The 15,887-nt window shown below is 48.4% G+C and overlaps 1 protein-coding gene across 11 annotated transcripts in view; it reads left to right on the plus strand.

Moving 5' to 3' along the window:
- nek11 (NIMA-related kinase 11) overlaps positions 1 to 15,887 on the plus strand; it is a 45,847-nt gene that overhangs the window by 17,313 nt on the left and 12,647 nt on the right. For 10 of the 11 annotated variants that reach the window (XM_037073666.1, XM_037073664.1, XM_037073663.1 and 7 more), the window contains 11 exons: positions 2,651 to 2,816; positions 4,585 to 4,703; positions 4,854 to 4,918; positions 5,978 to 6,104; positions 7,859 to 8,008; positions 8,185 to 8,263; positions 9,833 to 9,903; positions 10,744 to 10,863; positions 11,248 to 11,341; positions 11,524 to 11,638; positions 14,144 to 14,250. In XM_037073666.1, the coding sequence (XP_036929561.1) occupies positions 2,651 to 2,816; positions 4,585 to 4,703; positions 4,854 to 4,918; positions 5,978 to 6,104; positions 7,859 to 8,008; positions 8,185 to 8,263; positions 9,833 to 9,903; positions 10,744 to 10,863; positions 11,248 to 11,341; positions 11,524 to 11,638; positions 14,144 to 14,250 (1,213 nt within the window). Of the gene's footprint in view, positions 1 to 2,650; positions 2,817 to 4,584; positions 4,704 to 4,853; positions 4,919 to 5,977; positions 6,105 to 7,858; positions 8,009 to 8,184; positions 8,264 to 9,832; positions 9,904 to 10,743; positions 10,864 to 11,247; positions 11,342 to 11,523; positions 11,639 to 14,143; positions 14,251 to 14,700; positions 14,980 to 15,887 lie in introns of those variants that run through there. The other variant, XM_037073671.1, reaches the window with a different exon arrangement.

The raw sequence follows: 15,887 nt of genomic DNA on the forward strand, positions 1-15,887 counted from the left end.
AGACGGGTCAGACCGAAGTTCACCTGAGCAACAGGTGAGGACAGAGCGCTCCAGTTAAAGTGCTGACACACTGTGAAAACTCTCCACTACAAGGAAAAGTCCTGCCGTACGGAAAAGTACAGAAGTATGATCAGCTAAATGTCCTCGTCAGTGTTTCTTATTGTGTCAGGTGTGTTCAGGTGAAACGTGAAGATCCTTCTCACCTGGACACGTACTGTCTGACTGTGATGGTTTGATTTGTGTTTATTCGGGTCAGAGCAGAACCTGAGGAGACTCCAGGAGGTCTGGTCATCATGTTTCTGTTTCCAGCCTTGTGACAAAGTATTTTCCAGCTAATCCATGAAGGTGTTTATAAAAAGTCTCTGAGCTGAAGGAAGGAAACAACATGAACACCTGAAGTTCCAGCTCTGCCTCTGAGACGTGGAGCACAAGTCCACTGTTTCATCCATGGAAATATTCATGTGAAGTACAAATACCTCAGTGATTCTTCCGTCCGCTGCGACGCCTTCGACCGTGTCTCTGTGTTTGGACACCAGAAGGTTGCCGACACGACAACACAGCAGACAAACTGTGAGTCCAGACAGGAAGTGGCTCAGTGAGTCGGTCCACAGCTTCAGTTCTGATGTGCACTCGGTCCATTCAGTCCTCTGTCATCTGAGCAGCGAGGGCTTCTCTCTCTGTGGTGTGAAGCTCTTCAGCGAGCCGCCGGCGCCGACTCTGTTGCTATGCAACTAAAGTGGAAGTCCGTTTGAAGTGTGGCGCTTCGATTAAAGCTCAGATGCTTCTGAGTTTCTCCGTGAGAAGAAAAAACACAAGCTGGGCTGTCGACAGCTCCGACTCTGAGTCCGAGTCCAGAACAGAAGATAACGACATCATAACTGCTGTGGATCCGTCGTGAGGATCATCTCAGCTGATCTGGGTTCAGTGTTTACAGCCTGGTTCCCTCAAAGTCCAATAAAACATGTTCATGTTCTGATCCTTTCATGCCAAACAGAACACAGACAATATGTTTAATGTTTAACTGATTTGTGTGAAAGGTTACGATACTTCACTGTCATCAGACTCGTCTCAGAAACTGGGTCAGAATCAGAATCAGAATCAGAATCAGAATCAGAATCAGAATACTTTATTGATCCTCGGGGGGAAATTGTTTCAGTCCTGTCTCTGTTCCTGATGGACAAGCTAGTTAGCAACTTTAGCTGTGCAGGTTCTGGCTCACACAGGAGCTTTGGACTGGCTCACAGTACCAGTGTGGGCGGGGTTTAGAAGTGACTGAACTGTCCAGTGGTTATCGTAGCATCGTAGCATCGTAGCATCGTAGCATCGTGACTATCAGAACTGGAGAGTTTATATGAAACATGTTTTCAGTTTTCTCTCCTCTGACTTGATTTACCAACGGACTCTCCTTCTGTTGATCCGATTGGTTGAAGTTGCCTGTGATTGACAGATGGTTCGTCCAATCAGCTGCCAGGTATCCAGTGAAGGTGCAGTTTCCATCTGGAGCGAGAGTTTAGTTTAAGAACCTTGTTTCTGTTTTTTCTGGAACTAGAATCTTTTTGATCTTATCTGCTTCTTATTGTGTGTGTGTGTGTGTGTGTGTGTGTGTGTGTGTGCTGAGGTGGTGGGGTGAACAGTGTTACTGTTGTCTGGGTTTGTGTGTTTTTGACTCTTCAGTATTGTTTGTTGGTCTAAGTGTGTGTGTGTGTGCTGCTGAACTGAACTGTTAGCTGACATGAAATGTAGCTGTTGAAATGTGAAGCTGGTGGTTCAGCTGCTGAACTGAACCTGCTAAATGTTTTCTAACAGCTTCATTTAAAGCTCGGTCCCTGAACACAGCGAGCGCTGGACGTGTCGAGACGAGAGAACAACATCAAACTGCTTTCAGTGAGCAGGAAACCTCCAGCTTGATCCTCAGAGCTTCCTAAGTGAAGCTGCATTAATAAACCAGAGTCTCCACTTCACCTGCTGACCCGCGCACCAATTTATCAAGAGCAGCAGACACGGTCGGCTCGGCCCGGAGCTCATTAACTCCCTCAGGAGGAGGTTCTGGTCGGGTGCAGCGGGGGGAGAGGACCTGCCCTGCTCTTCTTCTTCTCTTAGCATCGTGCTAACATTAGCAGGCTGGCTGTGAGGACGAAGGAGGTCTGAGCAGCAGCTGATCCGATGGTTCTGATGGAGGGAAGCAAACTGTAAGATAAACTCTGACACAGATGTTCCAACGCCTTCAAAGGGTCACAAAACAAAATGGAAATCATTCTCATATGCAGATGGAGGAGATCAGCTGGAGCTCATTAATCAGCAAAACAGAAAAACATTTTATCGTAGAAACATTTCAGTCATTTCACTGACTGAAGACAAAGATGTAATAGTAAACTGTGTAACACCGACTGGACCTTCGTTCTACATGATGCTCAGTTGTGTTCTCAATCCTCCAGTTTCATTTGTCTGTAACTCCAGGACAGTCAGAGAGGAAGGAAGTGTGAGAACGAGACCGAACAGAACCAGAACACACTAACACACCTCGTCTAAGAAGAAGACTTCAGTATTCGACTTTGTCTTTTAAACCTGCACAAGGACCTCCTCTGTGCTCCTGTCAGGGATCTGACCTCTGACCTCTGACCTCTGACCCGTGTCTCTGTGTCTCTGTCAGGAAGGTGTTGAAGCAGATTCCTCTCGGTGACCTTCGACCTGACGAGACGGTCCGAGCCACGCAGGAAGCTCACCTGCTGTCGCAGCTGCACCACCCGGCCATCCTCACCTTCTACCACAGCTTCCTGGAGAGAGATGCCTTCTGCATCATCACAGAGTTCTGCCAGGTAACACACACACACACACACACAAAATGAATGTGCTGTGTTCGCTGTTGCTTCGCTGGTTTTAGGAAACATAATGATTCTAAGTTCTGTGTCGAAGTCGACCTCTCATCCAAAAGGCTTCTTCAGTTCTGACTAAGTAGAGGAGCTGCAGTGTGGGAGTGTCCTAACATACTGTGGGCGTGTCCCAACAGGATGTGGGTGTGTCTTGACATGATATGGGTGTGGCCTAACATAATACAGTAGAGTCATCGTGTAATGTGGGCGTGGTCTAACATAGTGTGGGCGTGTCCTTATACATTGGACTGACTGTCTTTGAACAGAGCAGGTTTATTTATGACCCACCGACACTGCAGTACTGACAGTACTGACAGCTGAACAGCTGTTCACACCTGGACTCAAACATCTTCAACCAACTTAAACAAGTCCACTTGACTACAGTACAGAACCTAGTGGTACCAGGACCTGGAAGACAAAACATTAATTACAATACAATATTAACCTTGTCTGTGTGGTTGTGTCAGTTCTGTCTGATGATTTTGTAACTCTGATCACATTATAAACTGCAGAATTGAGACACATGCTGTCAGTTGTTCCTGCAGCCTCAGTCAGAACTCGTCCACGCAGATCACTGCACATGTTCACAAATTATCACTGTTGAGAAATTGCAAATGAATCCTGTGTCCTCGCGTCCTACAGCTCCTCTGTGTTCAGTGGATGGTGAAATGGGTCAGAACTGCAGCTGGAGTCAGTGAATCACACACAAGACAAAGAGCAGCAGCTGAAGGATTCACAGCAGAACCATCTGAACTGTGAACCTTCCTCTGATCTAATATTTGTCTTCTGTGAGAGGGGAGAGAGAAAATGAAGCAATAATCTGAAACAGCCCCACTCCCTCCACCTTTTCATTCTCTTGTTTCATCCGGGCCGTCTTGATTACAGCAGGTACCGTCCTCTCCTCTCTCTAATGAAGCTCAGCTGCCTTCATCTCCTCCCTCTGATCCTCTTCCTCACACACTCGCTGGTGATCCGTCCTCATCATCAGCCAGCGCCGCTCTGCTGCACCTCCTCCATCAGACGCTCCTCCATCGCCTCCAGGTTTCATCTCCCCCCGACCCTCACACACACACACATATACACACGAACACACGCACACGCACACCCACACACACACAAACACACTGTTGGACTGACGGGCTGTCCAATCAGAGAACCCACACACACCAGAGACCCTCAGAGCTATTGTTTCTAACCAGACCATTACCCACAACCCCCTGCAGTGGAGAGGAGGACTCATGAGGCTCTCTGCAGCTACTGAAGGAATCCTGCAGAACCTCCACCAGAACCTCCATCAGAACCTCCACCAGAACCTCCACCAGAACCTGAGGAATGAAACAGAAAGTGTTCAATTAAACTGTAGTTTTTTAATCTAATTATCCCCCCGTCTCTCTCTCTCTCTCTCTCTCTGTCTCTCTCTCTCTCTCTCTGTCTCTCTCTCTCTCTCTGTCTCTCTCTCTCTGTCTCTCTCTCTCTGTCTCTCTCTCTCTCTGTCTCTCTCTCTCTCTGTCTCTCTCTCTCTCTCTCTCTGTCTCTCTCTCTCTGTCTCTCTCTCTGTCTCTCTCTGTCTCTCTCTCTCTCTCTCTCTGTCTCTCTCTCTGTCTCTCTCTCTGTCTCTCTCTCTGTCTCTCTCTGTCTCTCTCTCTGTCTCTGTCTCTCTCTCTCTCTCTGTCTCTCTCTCTCTCTGTCTCTCTCTCTCTTGTCTGTCCATCAGGATCGGGATCTGGACTGTAAGTTGGACGAGGTGAGACGAGCTGGGCGGAGCCTCCCTGAGGTGCAGGTCATTGATTGGCTCATCCAGCTGCTGCTCGGCCTTCACTACATGCACGACAGGTTTGGGACACGGTCTCCATGGCAACCAGGGTTCCTCTCCCTTTTCCTCCTGAAGTCTTTCCTTTCTTTTCTTTCTGCTCCACACGTCACATCATCCATCAGTCAAACAGCTCGTCACTGAGCGGATCAGTAACCTCTGACTCTCTGCAGGAGGATCCTCCACCGAGACCTCAAGGCCAAGAACGTCTTCCTGAAACGGAACCTCGTTAAAATCGGTGAGTTTCTTCAAAAACAGAGAGAGAAAGAGAAAGTCTCTGTGTTTGTGTGTCGGCGCCGCGTTCAGCAACACAAACATCTGAGGACACAAACGAGCCTCCAGCTAATTATGAGTGTGTGTTAAAGCTGCAGACGCTGCAGAAACATCTCCCAGTGGTTCTGTTGGAGGAGTAAACGCACACACACGCACGCAGGAACACACACACACGCAGGAACACACACACACGCAGGAACACACACGCACACACACAGACGAACACACGCACACACAAACACACACACACGCACACACCCACAAACACACACACACACGAACACACACACACACACATGAACACACACGCACGAACACACACATACACATGAACACACACGCACGCAGCTGAATGACGAACAGACGGAATTAAAGTTTGTCCGCAGCCATCGTGTGTTTGTGTGTCCGTCCACAGAGACGTCAGAGTGAAGCAGCGTGAAATTCATTGTGGATCTTTCGGATCCCTGATGGATGAATTCTGCTTTGTTTGGACTCAAACCCAGCGGGCTGCACCACGGGACACATTTCATTTCACAATGTTTCATTTGGTTTTTCTTTTTGTTCTCAAAATTTTAATTCTGTAAGATTAATAATTTACGGCAAAGTGAGAAACAACAACACTCAGTTTGTCGATACAACAGGAAGATTTTCTTGTTTTTACATGTCCTTCGTGTCCTACATGTCCTTCCTGTCCTTCGTGTCCTACATGTCCTTCCTGTCCTTCCTGTCCTTCCTGTCCTTCGTGTCCTTCGTGTCCTACATGTCCTTCCTGTCCTTCGTGTCCTTCGTGTCTTTCGTGTCCTTCCTGTCCTTCGTGTCTTTCGTGTCCTTCCTGTCCTTCCTGTCCTTCCTGTCCTTTGTGTCCTTCGTGTCCTTCCTGTCCTTCGTGTCCTTCGTGTCCTACATGTCCTACATGTCCTACATGTCCTTCCTGTCCTTCCTGTCCTTTGTGTCATTCCTGTCCTTCGTGTCCTTCCTGTCCTTCCCTCACACCAGTAGTTTCTGACTGCTCGTCTGTCTCCAGGTGACTTCGGCGTGTCCTGCCTGCTGATGGGGTCATGTGACCTGGCCTCCACCTTCACAGGGACTCCATACTACATGAGCCCAGAGGTGCTGAACCAGCAGGGCTACGACTGCAAGTCTGACATCTGGTAAACGTTACCGACAGGCTGATGGAGCAGCGTGTTTGTGCGTCTCTCACAAGTTTTTGGCTTTGTTCCGTCTGTGAGTCTGTGAGAAATGAGGCTGCGTTGTTTTCCTGTGGTGTGGTTGGTTCAGAGCTGGAGGCTGAGCAGGTGCATGATGGGACGGATGAATGGACTCCTGCAGCAGGAATTCATCTCATGTCTGTTGCTGCAGGAAGGAAAAGAAAAGCCAGCTGAGCGTCGAGATTGTTGTTGTCCTGCAGAGACTGCTGACGGAGTCAGACATGAGTTGATAGGACAGAGGAGGACGGAGGAAGATGAGACGGACGTTAACGACACGGTGAAGAGCGAGACGAGTTTATCTGCCGAGTGAAGCGTCCTGCAGAGCGACGGCTTCACTCGGACACGTTTCAAACTCCTTCTACATGTTGGACAGGTGTGAACACATCTGTCGCTTGACGATCATCACTCACCTGTGACATCATCAGTCTGAGACCTGTGACATCATCAGTCTTTACTCCGAGACAACAGCAGCTCAACTTACACTAAATTAGCCGTCGTTCCTTCCGTCTCATTAAAGCAGCAGTAAATTAATTAACAGTCCAGATCAGACAGAAACTGTGAGCTGCTGCTGTTGTTTATCTGACCTCAGATCAGTCTGTGACAGGCGAGACGGAGCAGAGAGGTCAGAGGTCATCATCATGATCACGTTTGTTAATGAGAGAAGAGTCTGGAGCAGTTGTTGTTATCAGTGAGGAGGAAGACGAGCAGCTCATTAGCTTCAGAGGGATGAAGGTTTCTTCAGACACAGCTGAAGTTTTGACCGTCTGCTCGTCTTCACGTGTATCCTGAGAGAGCGACGGGGGCGGTGCAGGTCGATGTTTTTGTTTTAATCAGCCAATCACGGGTCGACCCGCCTCCTGAAACCCTCTCCGACTCTCGTAAGTCTGCAGGTCACGTTCAGAGTGTTTCTGAGGGTGTTGGTGGAGACAGACGCTCGTCTCTGTCTGAAACTGGACCGGACAGGAAACAAACAAAACAAGGAGCTAAAAGAGGCTGAAAGCTTCTGTGCAGCTGCAGAGATGATGGTGTGCTGGTTCAGCTCCATCAGCACCACCTGTCACAGCCTCCATGTATCACATCATACAACATCTAACACAAAGACAGCAGATTGAACGTGTTTGTTGAATGATGTCATCAAAGAACTTTTAGGAAACTGAAAGGAAGGAAGGAAGAAATCAAAGCTAAACTTTGTCTTCAGCCTGTGAGGTGATGTGTAGAAACACAGTGTTGATCAGTAATTATTAATACTTTGACAGAAGCATGTTTAAGTGCTAATAATGGCAGAGAAAGCTGTAGTTAATTAGTGTTTATTGAGTGATAGTTAGGTGTTTGCTGGTGTAGATAATGAGTGCAGAGCTGCAGGTTCACTAACTGACGGACGTTCTGTTGGTTGTTAGTGAGCTAATAAACAGACGGAGGTAATGAGCGAGCAGGCGGCACCGAGTGAGGAGGGCCATTAATTATCACAATGAGAGAGATCGGACTGAAACAGAGTGTGTGCGTGTGTGTGTGTGTGCGTGTGTGTGTGTGTGTGTGTGTGTGTGTGTGTGTGTGTGTGTGTGTGTGTGTGTGTGTGTGTGTGTGTGTGTGTGCGTGCGTGTGTGTGTGTGTGTGTGTGTGTGTGTGTGTGTGTGTGTGTGTGTGTGTGTGTGTGCGTGCGTGTGTGTATGTGCGTGTGTGTGCGTGTGTGTGTGCAGGTCTCTGGGCTGCCTCCTCTTCGAGATGTGTGCCCTGACTCGCGCCTTCCAGGGTCCCAGCTTCCTGTCGGTGGTGACGAGCATCGTGGAGGGAGACGCCCCGGTGCTGCCCGCCGGATTCTCTCCGGACCTGAACTCTGTCATGCAGCGGTGAGGACGAGACGGCAGAGACTCAGTGTGAAGTCTTCTCTGTCAGACACCTCGCCTCCAGCTGATTTATTATTTAGATGCAAATAAGAGGAAAACAGCTGTAAACAGAGTCGAGCTGAATCTGTCCAACATGCTCATGTGACACGTTGGTCTGGTTCTGTTTGCTGTGTGAACAGGATGCTGCAGAAACAACCAGCGTCCAGACCGTCTGCTGCAGAACTTCTCAAGACCCGGTTCATGGAGGAGAACATGAAGGTTGGAACACTTTTGTTTCCATTTGTTACTTCTGATAAACATCTGTAATGATGTCATGAACACTGACAGCCAATCAGAATCAGTCTGGATGTACAGGCTCATCTTCCTGAAAGATGAAGTCACAGCTGAGACTGTAAAGTTGTTTTCTAACTGTAGCCGACATTAAGAGACCACAGAAAAAGAAAGAGAGAAAACGGCGACATCGCGTGGCGTAGATCGTCACTTTTACAGGCCCGGGTGGCAAAACATCTGGTGACGCAACCAGGAAATGATCCAGAGGCTCGACCGTCACATTTAACAACAGCTGACCAGGTGAACAAGGCGAGTCCTTCAGAGGACGCAGACCTGAACTGAGACTCAGACTGCAGGAGCTGGACTCAAACCAGCAACCCGACTCCATCAGCATGTGACCAGGTATCAATCTGACACCTGGTCAGTGATCACATGATGACGTCCACAATCCTGTCAGAGCTGAAACATCTTACCTTCCACCTGTGTGTGTGTGTGTGTGTGTGTGTGTGTGTGTGTGCCTCATGTATGAATGTATTCATGAGTGGCTGCACACACACACACACACACACACACACACACACACACACACACACACACACACACACACACACCTATTACTGAGTAAAATATGGTATAAAAATACTCACATTCATGCATTTTCTCTGCTTCACATACACACTGGCACAGATAAGTGTGAAGACTGTGTGTGTGTGCCTGTGTGTGTGTGTGTGTGTGTGTGTGTGTGTGTGTGTGTGTGTGTGTGCGTGTGTGTGTGTGTGTCAGCAGGATATTATTGTCATACAGTTTGTCATAAATCACCGCTGCAGGCTGGTTGCTCCTCCTGTGTGGATTGGCGAGGCACCTGAAGAGAGATAACACATTTATGGACCCGTTGCCATGGTTTCCACTGAAATATCATTATGCTGATGGGATTCATTACTGCACCGCGGCACTCTGGGATATTGGAGCGCAGAGGGCTGAGCATCCCCCCTCAGAGGAAACATGCAGAAGTGTGTTGTTGTTTTGGTCGAGGAGGATTTTTCATAGTTTGTGTTCACGGTTCATCGTCTGACACGAGAACATCGACTGAAACAAGCCGAGCTTCAGTCTCGTCCCCCTGCACAGCACTGATCCTCAGCCAGCTGCTAGATGTTTTATCAACTAAGATTTTTACACACACAAAATATAATTTAGAGTTTGAAGACAAAAGACAAAGAAACAGTTCAGCTGGAAAATGAAAAGCAGAACAGTTCTGCAGCTTCACGGTGAAACACACTGAAGCAGCTGCAGACTTGATTTAAAATTGAGAAACAAGCAGAAACAAGAGACAGAATCAGCTGTTAGCACTTCCTGTTAGCACTTCCTGTTAGCACGTACAGACAGCTAACACTGGATGACTGTGGTTCTGAAGGACGTGATGTTTCTCAGGCAGGTTCTGCAGGTGTGAGGAGAGACGGGCTGATGTCGTCGGACATCAGCTTCAGGAGCTGAAGTTCGGCTGAAGTGAATATTGATGATAAATGATTGATGGGTGACAGATTGTGATCTCCACCACAGAAAATGAAGGACAGGTTCGACTTTGTGGCATCAGACGGGAAGAAAGACGCTGAGCTCATCGCCAAGAACATGTAAGACTTCTTCACTTCCTGTTTCCTCTCCACTTCCTTCTTCTTAAATCTTCGACTTCCAGCTTCTTCTAGACCGCTTGTTCCTGCTTCCTCTCACTTCCTCTCTCTTCCTCTCCTTCTCATCCTGTTTCCTTTCTTCCTGCCTCTCCACCTTTTGTTTTCATCCTCTTGCTTCTTGTCTTTCAGATTCTTCATTTCCTCTCAGCAGCTTCTCGTCTCTCATCTTCATCCTGTTCTTCCTCTCGCTGCTTCTTGTTCACCCACTTTTCATTTTGCTCATCTTCTTTTCCACTTTGTCTTGGTTCGTCCTCTCCTCCCCTTCTTCCTTCCCTTCTTTTCTCTTCTTGTAGCCCTCTTCTTCTTCTTCTTCTTCTTCTTCTTCTTCTTCTTCTTCTTCTTCTTCTTCTTCTTCTTCTTGTCTGTCCTTTCTTCCCTCAGCTCACACACACATTGTTCAGTCAGTAGCTTCTATAATTAGAGCAGTGAGCAGCGAGCTGTGTCTGAGTGTTAACCTGTGCTGTCCAACCTGTGGGTCGGGCCTCTGTGACGGGTCGGGCCTCTGTGACGGGTCGGGCCTCTGTGACGGGTCGGGCCTCTGTGACGGGTCGGGCCTCTGTGACGGGTCGGGCCTCTGTGACGGGTCGACAGATCCAACTGAAAACAATGAAAACAAAATGTGTGTGGTGTAAAAACAAAGTGTTACTGGACCGAACAAGGTCCAGTTATCACTGAAATAACTGTAGTCTCACCCCCACTGACAACACAGTGTGTGTGCATGTGCACGTGTGTGTGCGTGCATGTGTGTCGTGCGTGCATGTGTGTGCGTGTGTGTGTGCGCAGGCAGATGAAGGTTCACCTGCAGACTCTGATGGAGAGGTCCGAGGTGGAGAAGATGACGCCCAGAGAGAGAATGAGGCTCCGTAAACTGCAGGCGGCTGACGAGAAGGCCCGGAGGCTCAGGTACCACACACACACACACACACACACACACACACGCACACACACACGCACGCAGTCAGAACCAGGTGAACACGGGCTGCTCTCTGTTCTGTTGACGTGGCTCCATCAGCTGGCCTGCAGACGGTCTGACTCCTCGCTGTGTCCTCCATGTCTGCAGTTCGTTCTCTGCTCTGATCATCGGCGCCTCCTGCTGGTACCGGTGCTGACCTCGACTGGATCAGCGGGTCTGTTTCCCGCCGAACATGTCTGGATGTCCTCACAGCTCTTTAGTTACTGACAGTCAGTGATCTACAGAAGCTCGACTGTCCCGTAGAATAATCACGTCTGCATTCGTCCACTGGACACAAACAAACAGGTTCTGAAAGGTTCTGTTTGTCTCTGCAGGAAACTGGCCGAGGAGAAGTACCAGGAGATCCAGAACCGCAGGAGGGAACTGAGGAGCCGCCATTTTGAGAAAGTCAGCCTGGATGTTCTGAGTGTAAGAAAAGAGGAGAGAACCTAAGCGCAGTCAGCCGGCTCGTCATGGATTCATGTTCAATTAAACCTTCGATGAGTTAATTAGCAGCTGAGCGGTTCTGAGGTCCGCTCTCTGAGTCGGAACAGAACTCCACCATGTTTCTCTTAAAAAGAGACAAATAGCTTTTTTCCTCCAAACAACAGGAAGACGGAGCCTGTCAGAGCCGGCCAATCAGCATCCAGGACCACTCGGCACCAGGAGGGTCTCAGCCGACCCAGAAGCGGGATGACGGGAGGACGACGGAGTCAGAACCGCACGGTGAGGACAAACATCACACACTTCAAATCACAGAACGTTCTGTTTGAACACTTCAACATTTAAACAACGTATGAATCAAAATGGAGGCACAGGAAGTTCCCGGTCCGGTTAGAGTCCTGCACTCCGCTCGGCCCGGCTTCAGGTCGGCCCGGTGGACACTCGTGGCACTGCACCTGGAGCCCGGCTCAGTTCCTGGGCAGTGACTCATGGCTGAAGCAGATTTAATAACCTGATATTCATATTAATGATCCTCTCTGAAGCTCGTCAGATAAACGTCATCATGTGTTTATCTGGAAAATCCCTGTTGAGCTGCTGACGAGACAGAAACCTCGTTAGAGTCGGAGTCTCTTCTGACGGGTGACAGAGAAGTTTCTCTTCTTCTGGTGTCGTTCAGCCGTCAGCTGCTGCCGGGAGAGTTCAGACCTGAATATGAAGGAAATCATTGGTGTTTCTGTGAATCTGCTGTCAGCAGCTGAGTGTCAGAAACACAGAAGAGTTCACAGCTTTGCTTTGTTTTAATAGTTTACTGTTGTGTTTGACGGGCAGAAAGTTCTGGAGGAATGTTTGAATAAAGGAGCAGCTTCTCTGTAGCAGCAGAGCTAAACGTGTTAGCGTGCTCTCCGTCTCCCAGGTGTGAAAAACGTCTTCACATCTCAGTAACGACACTTTGAGTTGTCACCTGGAAGCCTGGAGACTCCTGGAGACTCCTGGAGGCTCTTGAAAGCCTTGGATCCCAGTTTTGGGAGCCGCTGACCTGAGATTTGTCGGCCTGATGACAAAGTGAATCCTCTGAAGTTTGTTGAGTCGGTGAGATCAGACGTGAGCCGGACGCTCCTGCAGGGGAACTGTGGCGATGAGTCGCTCAGACTGATCCAGCGTCAGCGTGGAGGAGCCGCCACACTTTAACAAGATTCACACCAGGAAAACAAAGAGTTCATTTAATGTGTTCATGTTTTGGACTCTCAGACGGGTTCTGGTTTGTATTCACTCTGTTCATGTTGGTGTGATGAGCTCAGTGTGGCTCAGACAGCAGAGAGTTTGAGATGCAGGTCACAGTCAGAGGAACTCTGACGAGCTCTTTAGCTCGTCAGAGTTCACAGAGGTCGATCGATCAGAGTCTGCTGATGGAAGCTGAGAGCAGTTTGTCTCTGAAACACCGACAAGAGAGAAACAACTTCAGTTTGGAGAGAAATTACATTTTACACCTGTCGTGCAGGAGATGTTCTCACACACACACACACACACACACACGTGTTCCTGCTCATGTTTAAGTGTTTGAGCTGCTCTGTTTCATGTTGGTTGGTGTCCTGATGAGTGCAGCTGTGGACGCTGACCCTGGATCTGTGCTGTTGATGGAGACGCTGCAGTTTGTCGTTGTGATGACGAGTTGCAGAGTTTTCTCCTCGTCTGTCGTATCAGGAGTGTAAATCTGTGACGCAGCGTGACTCCACAGACATGTTCATGTTCATGTGAGCATCTCTCCTTCACCTTCACACGTGCTGGTTCTGTACACACGTGTGGAGTTTAAGTGATTCAAAGAATCAGTCCGATCTTCATTAACGAGTGATTAGCGATTAGTGATAAACAGTTCAGTGAAACATGAACACAGAGTTGGTTTGTGTTCAGAGCACAGAGACACTTCCAGCCTGTCATCAGACGAGTCGTCGCCTCAGCAGCTTCAGCTCCTCAGACTGTTTCTGGTCCAGCAGCTCATTAAAGGTCCGGGTCGACCCACAACACAGACAGGAAGCTGCTTCATCTGAGGAGCTCGCTGGAGCTGGTCTCACTGAAAGCTTTCAGAAAGAAGAGTTAGCATGCTAACACACTGCTACACTAAGTTGGTGAGCATGTTAGCGTGCTAACGTTAGCCTGTAGCCTGTGGTCACGTGTTGAACGCGGCTGCTGTGAGTGTGATGCTGGTTGTGTCGCTGCAGGACGTTTGGATCCGATCCTGTCGGGTGGTTGAAGAACAGAACACGTTCAGTTTCAGCTCATTTCAGGTGTTTTCATGAAAAACAGATCAGAATATTCTGACGGGATAGAAACTGTCCCCGGGTCTCTCAGGTGTCTCAGGTGTCTCTGTTCATTGTCTTTGATTTATCTGTGGTTTCCTGTCACGTCCGCTCCCAGAGCCCCGCCCACTCTGATCCCAGCCGTGTGATTGGCTGACAGGGGAGGGAGAGACCTCAGAGCGCAACATGAATTAAACATCCTCCGTCTCTAAAAGTCTCCGAGCTCGTTAGCAGGAATAACTATGAGACGGGTCGGATCCATCTGGACTCAGGGCGCCGCTTCATTCATCACATCTGATCATTTTAACACAGTTTCTTATTTTATAGACTCATTTAACTGTAAGCTGAACATCAGCTCAGTCCAGGACCCGTTCACCTCCGTACCAACATGAACCGGATCAGAACTACAAGACTAACTCATTGTTATTTATTGTGTGTGTGTGTGTGTGTGTGTGTGTGTGTGTGTGTGTGTGTGTGTGTGTGTGTGTGTCAGATATCCCAGAGGATCCTCAGGCTGCAGAAGTTTATTACGACCAGGACGGATTTGACTCGTGTTCAGAGGACGACGAGACAGAGACACTTTACCTGTCTGACCCTCAGGTGAGTCCGTCTGTCTGTATCCTGGTTCACGTCTCTGTGTGTTCAGAACATCGTTATTAATGATTATTAACTTCATCTTTCCAGAACACGTTGTTGTGTTAACGTCTGTGTTTAATTTAACCAACACGACTCTGAAACTGTTGATAGTTTGTGTTTGAGCCTCTGTGCTGTTGAACCAGCTGCTGGTTTGTTAACAAGCTGAGACAGTTTAACTCCAGCTGAGTCTGAGTCTTTAATTCATCCAGTCGTCTGTTGACATTCAATTAATTCACAACTTTGCTGTTAATTGTTATTTTGCCCTTTAAGATTTGCTGCTTTCCTCTGAGGGGTTGGAGTTTATCTGCACAGCTGCAGTACTTTTACTTTCAGTCCCTCAGAGTATTAAAGTATTATTAGTTACTACAGTAAAAACATTTCCCTCATTAAACTGAACTGAGCTTTTACCTGCAGCAGAGTGTTTCTTTACCTGAGTGACCTGAAGCAGACACGCTACAGCTAGCTGCCAGGCTACTGTCCAAAACAAGAACCAGCTGCAAGAACCCGGCAGCGTTCAGCCTGATGTGAGTCAGAGTCTCGTTTGATTGGTGGACGTCAGGATTCGCTGCAGACTGACAGTAACATGCTGAAGCATCTGAAACGTCTCTGCAGACGACCACAGCTGAACTGTGATGATGCTAAATCTGCATTAAATATTCTACAATTATAAGTCGTCATAAACTCAAGTAATTAACACCGACTCGCTCTTGTCATATCTGTAATTTCATCACACACACACACACACACACACACACACACACACACACACACACACACACACACAGTGTGAGCAGAGAGGAAGCAGGATCAGTCTCTGTGTTTACACTCGGCTCATCCTCATTATCATCGCATGTTAAAAAGGCCAATTATTATTATGTATAGCTCCCTAATTAGGACAGCTGAGTATACTGTGTGTGTGTGTGTGTGTGTGTGTGTGTGTGTGAGCGCGTGAGTGTGTGAGTGTGTGTTAGCATTAGCAAGGATTAGCATGGAGTACACAATGAGGATTTTGAGGTTAAGCTTTGATTTCAGCGGCTGTTTTAATGTGACGTTTGGGCAAAAATTAACATAACACACACTGAGCCGAGAGCCTGAGTCCTCTAATTAGACACACACACACACACACACACACACACACAAGGTGTTAATTTAATGCAGACTATTAGCAGCTTATTTCTTTTTTGCAAAAATAATCCAGGAAGTGCGTTTCTGCATTGTTCCAGCTGACGGTGAATTTGAACTCATTCAAACAGTCCTGCTGAGTTTTTATAAGCAGAGTTCACAAAGCCGAACTGTAAAATCCAACATGAGGGAGGAAAGATGCTGAGCGGCTGATGGAGGGATGAAGAGTGAGGAGGAGTGAAGTCTGCAGACACGTCCTCCTCCTCCTCCTCCTCCTCCTCCTCCTCGTCTTCCTCCTCCTCCTCCTCCTGCTCCTCCTCCTCCTCCTCCTCCTCCTCCTCCTCGTCTTCCTCCTCCTCCTCCTCCTCCTCCTCCTCGTCTTCCTCCTCCTCCTCCTCCTCGTCTTCCTCCTCATCTTCCTCCTCCTCCTCCTCCTGCTCCTCCTCCTCCTCCTCCTCCTCCTCCTCGTCTTCCTCCTC

The sequence above is a fragment of the Acanthopagrus latus genome, chromosome 17 (genome assembly GCF_904848185.1).
Source record: "Acanthopagrus latus isolate v.2019 chromosome 17, fAcaLat1.1, whole genome shotgun sequence".
Taxonomy (NCBI): domain Eukaryota; kingdom Metazoa; phylum Chordata; class Actinopteri; order Spariformes; family Sparidae; genus Acanthopagrus; species Acanthopagrus latus.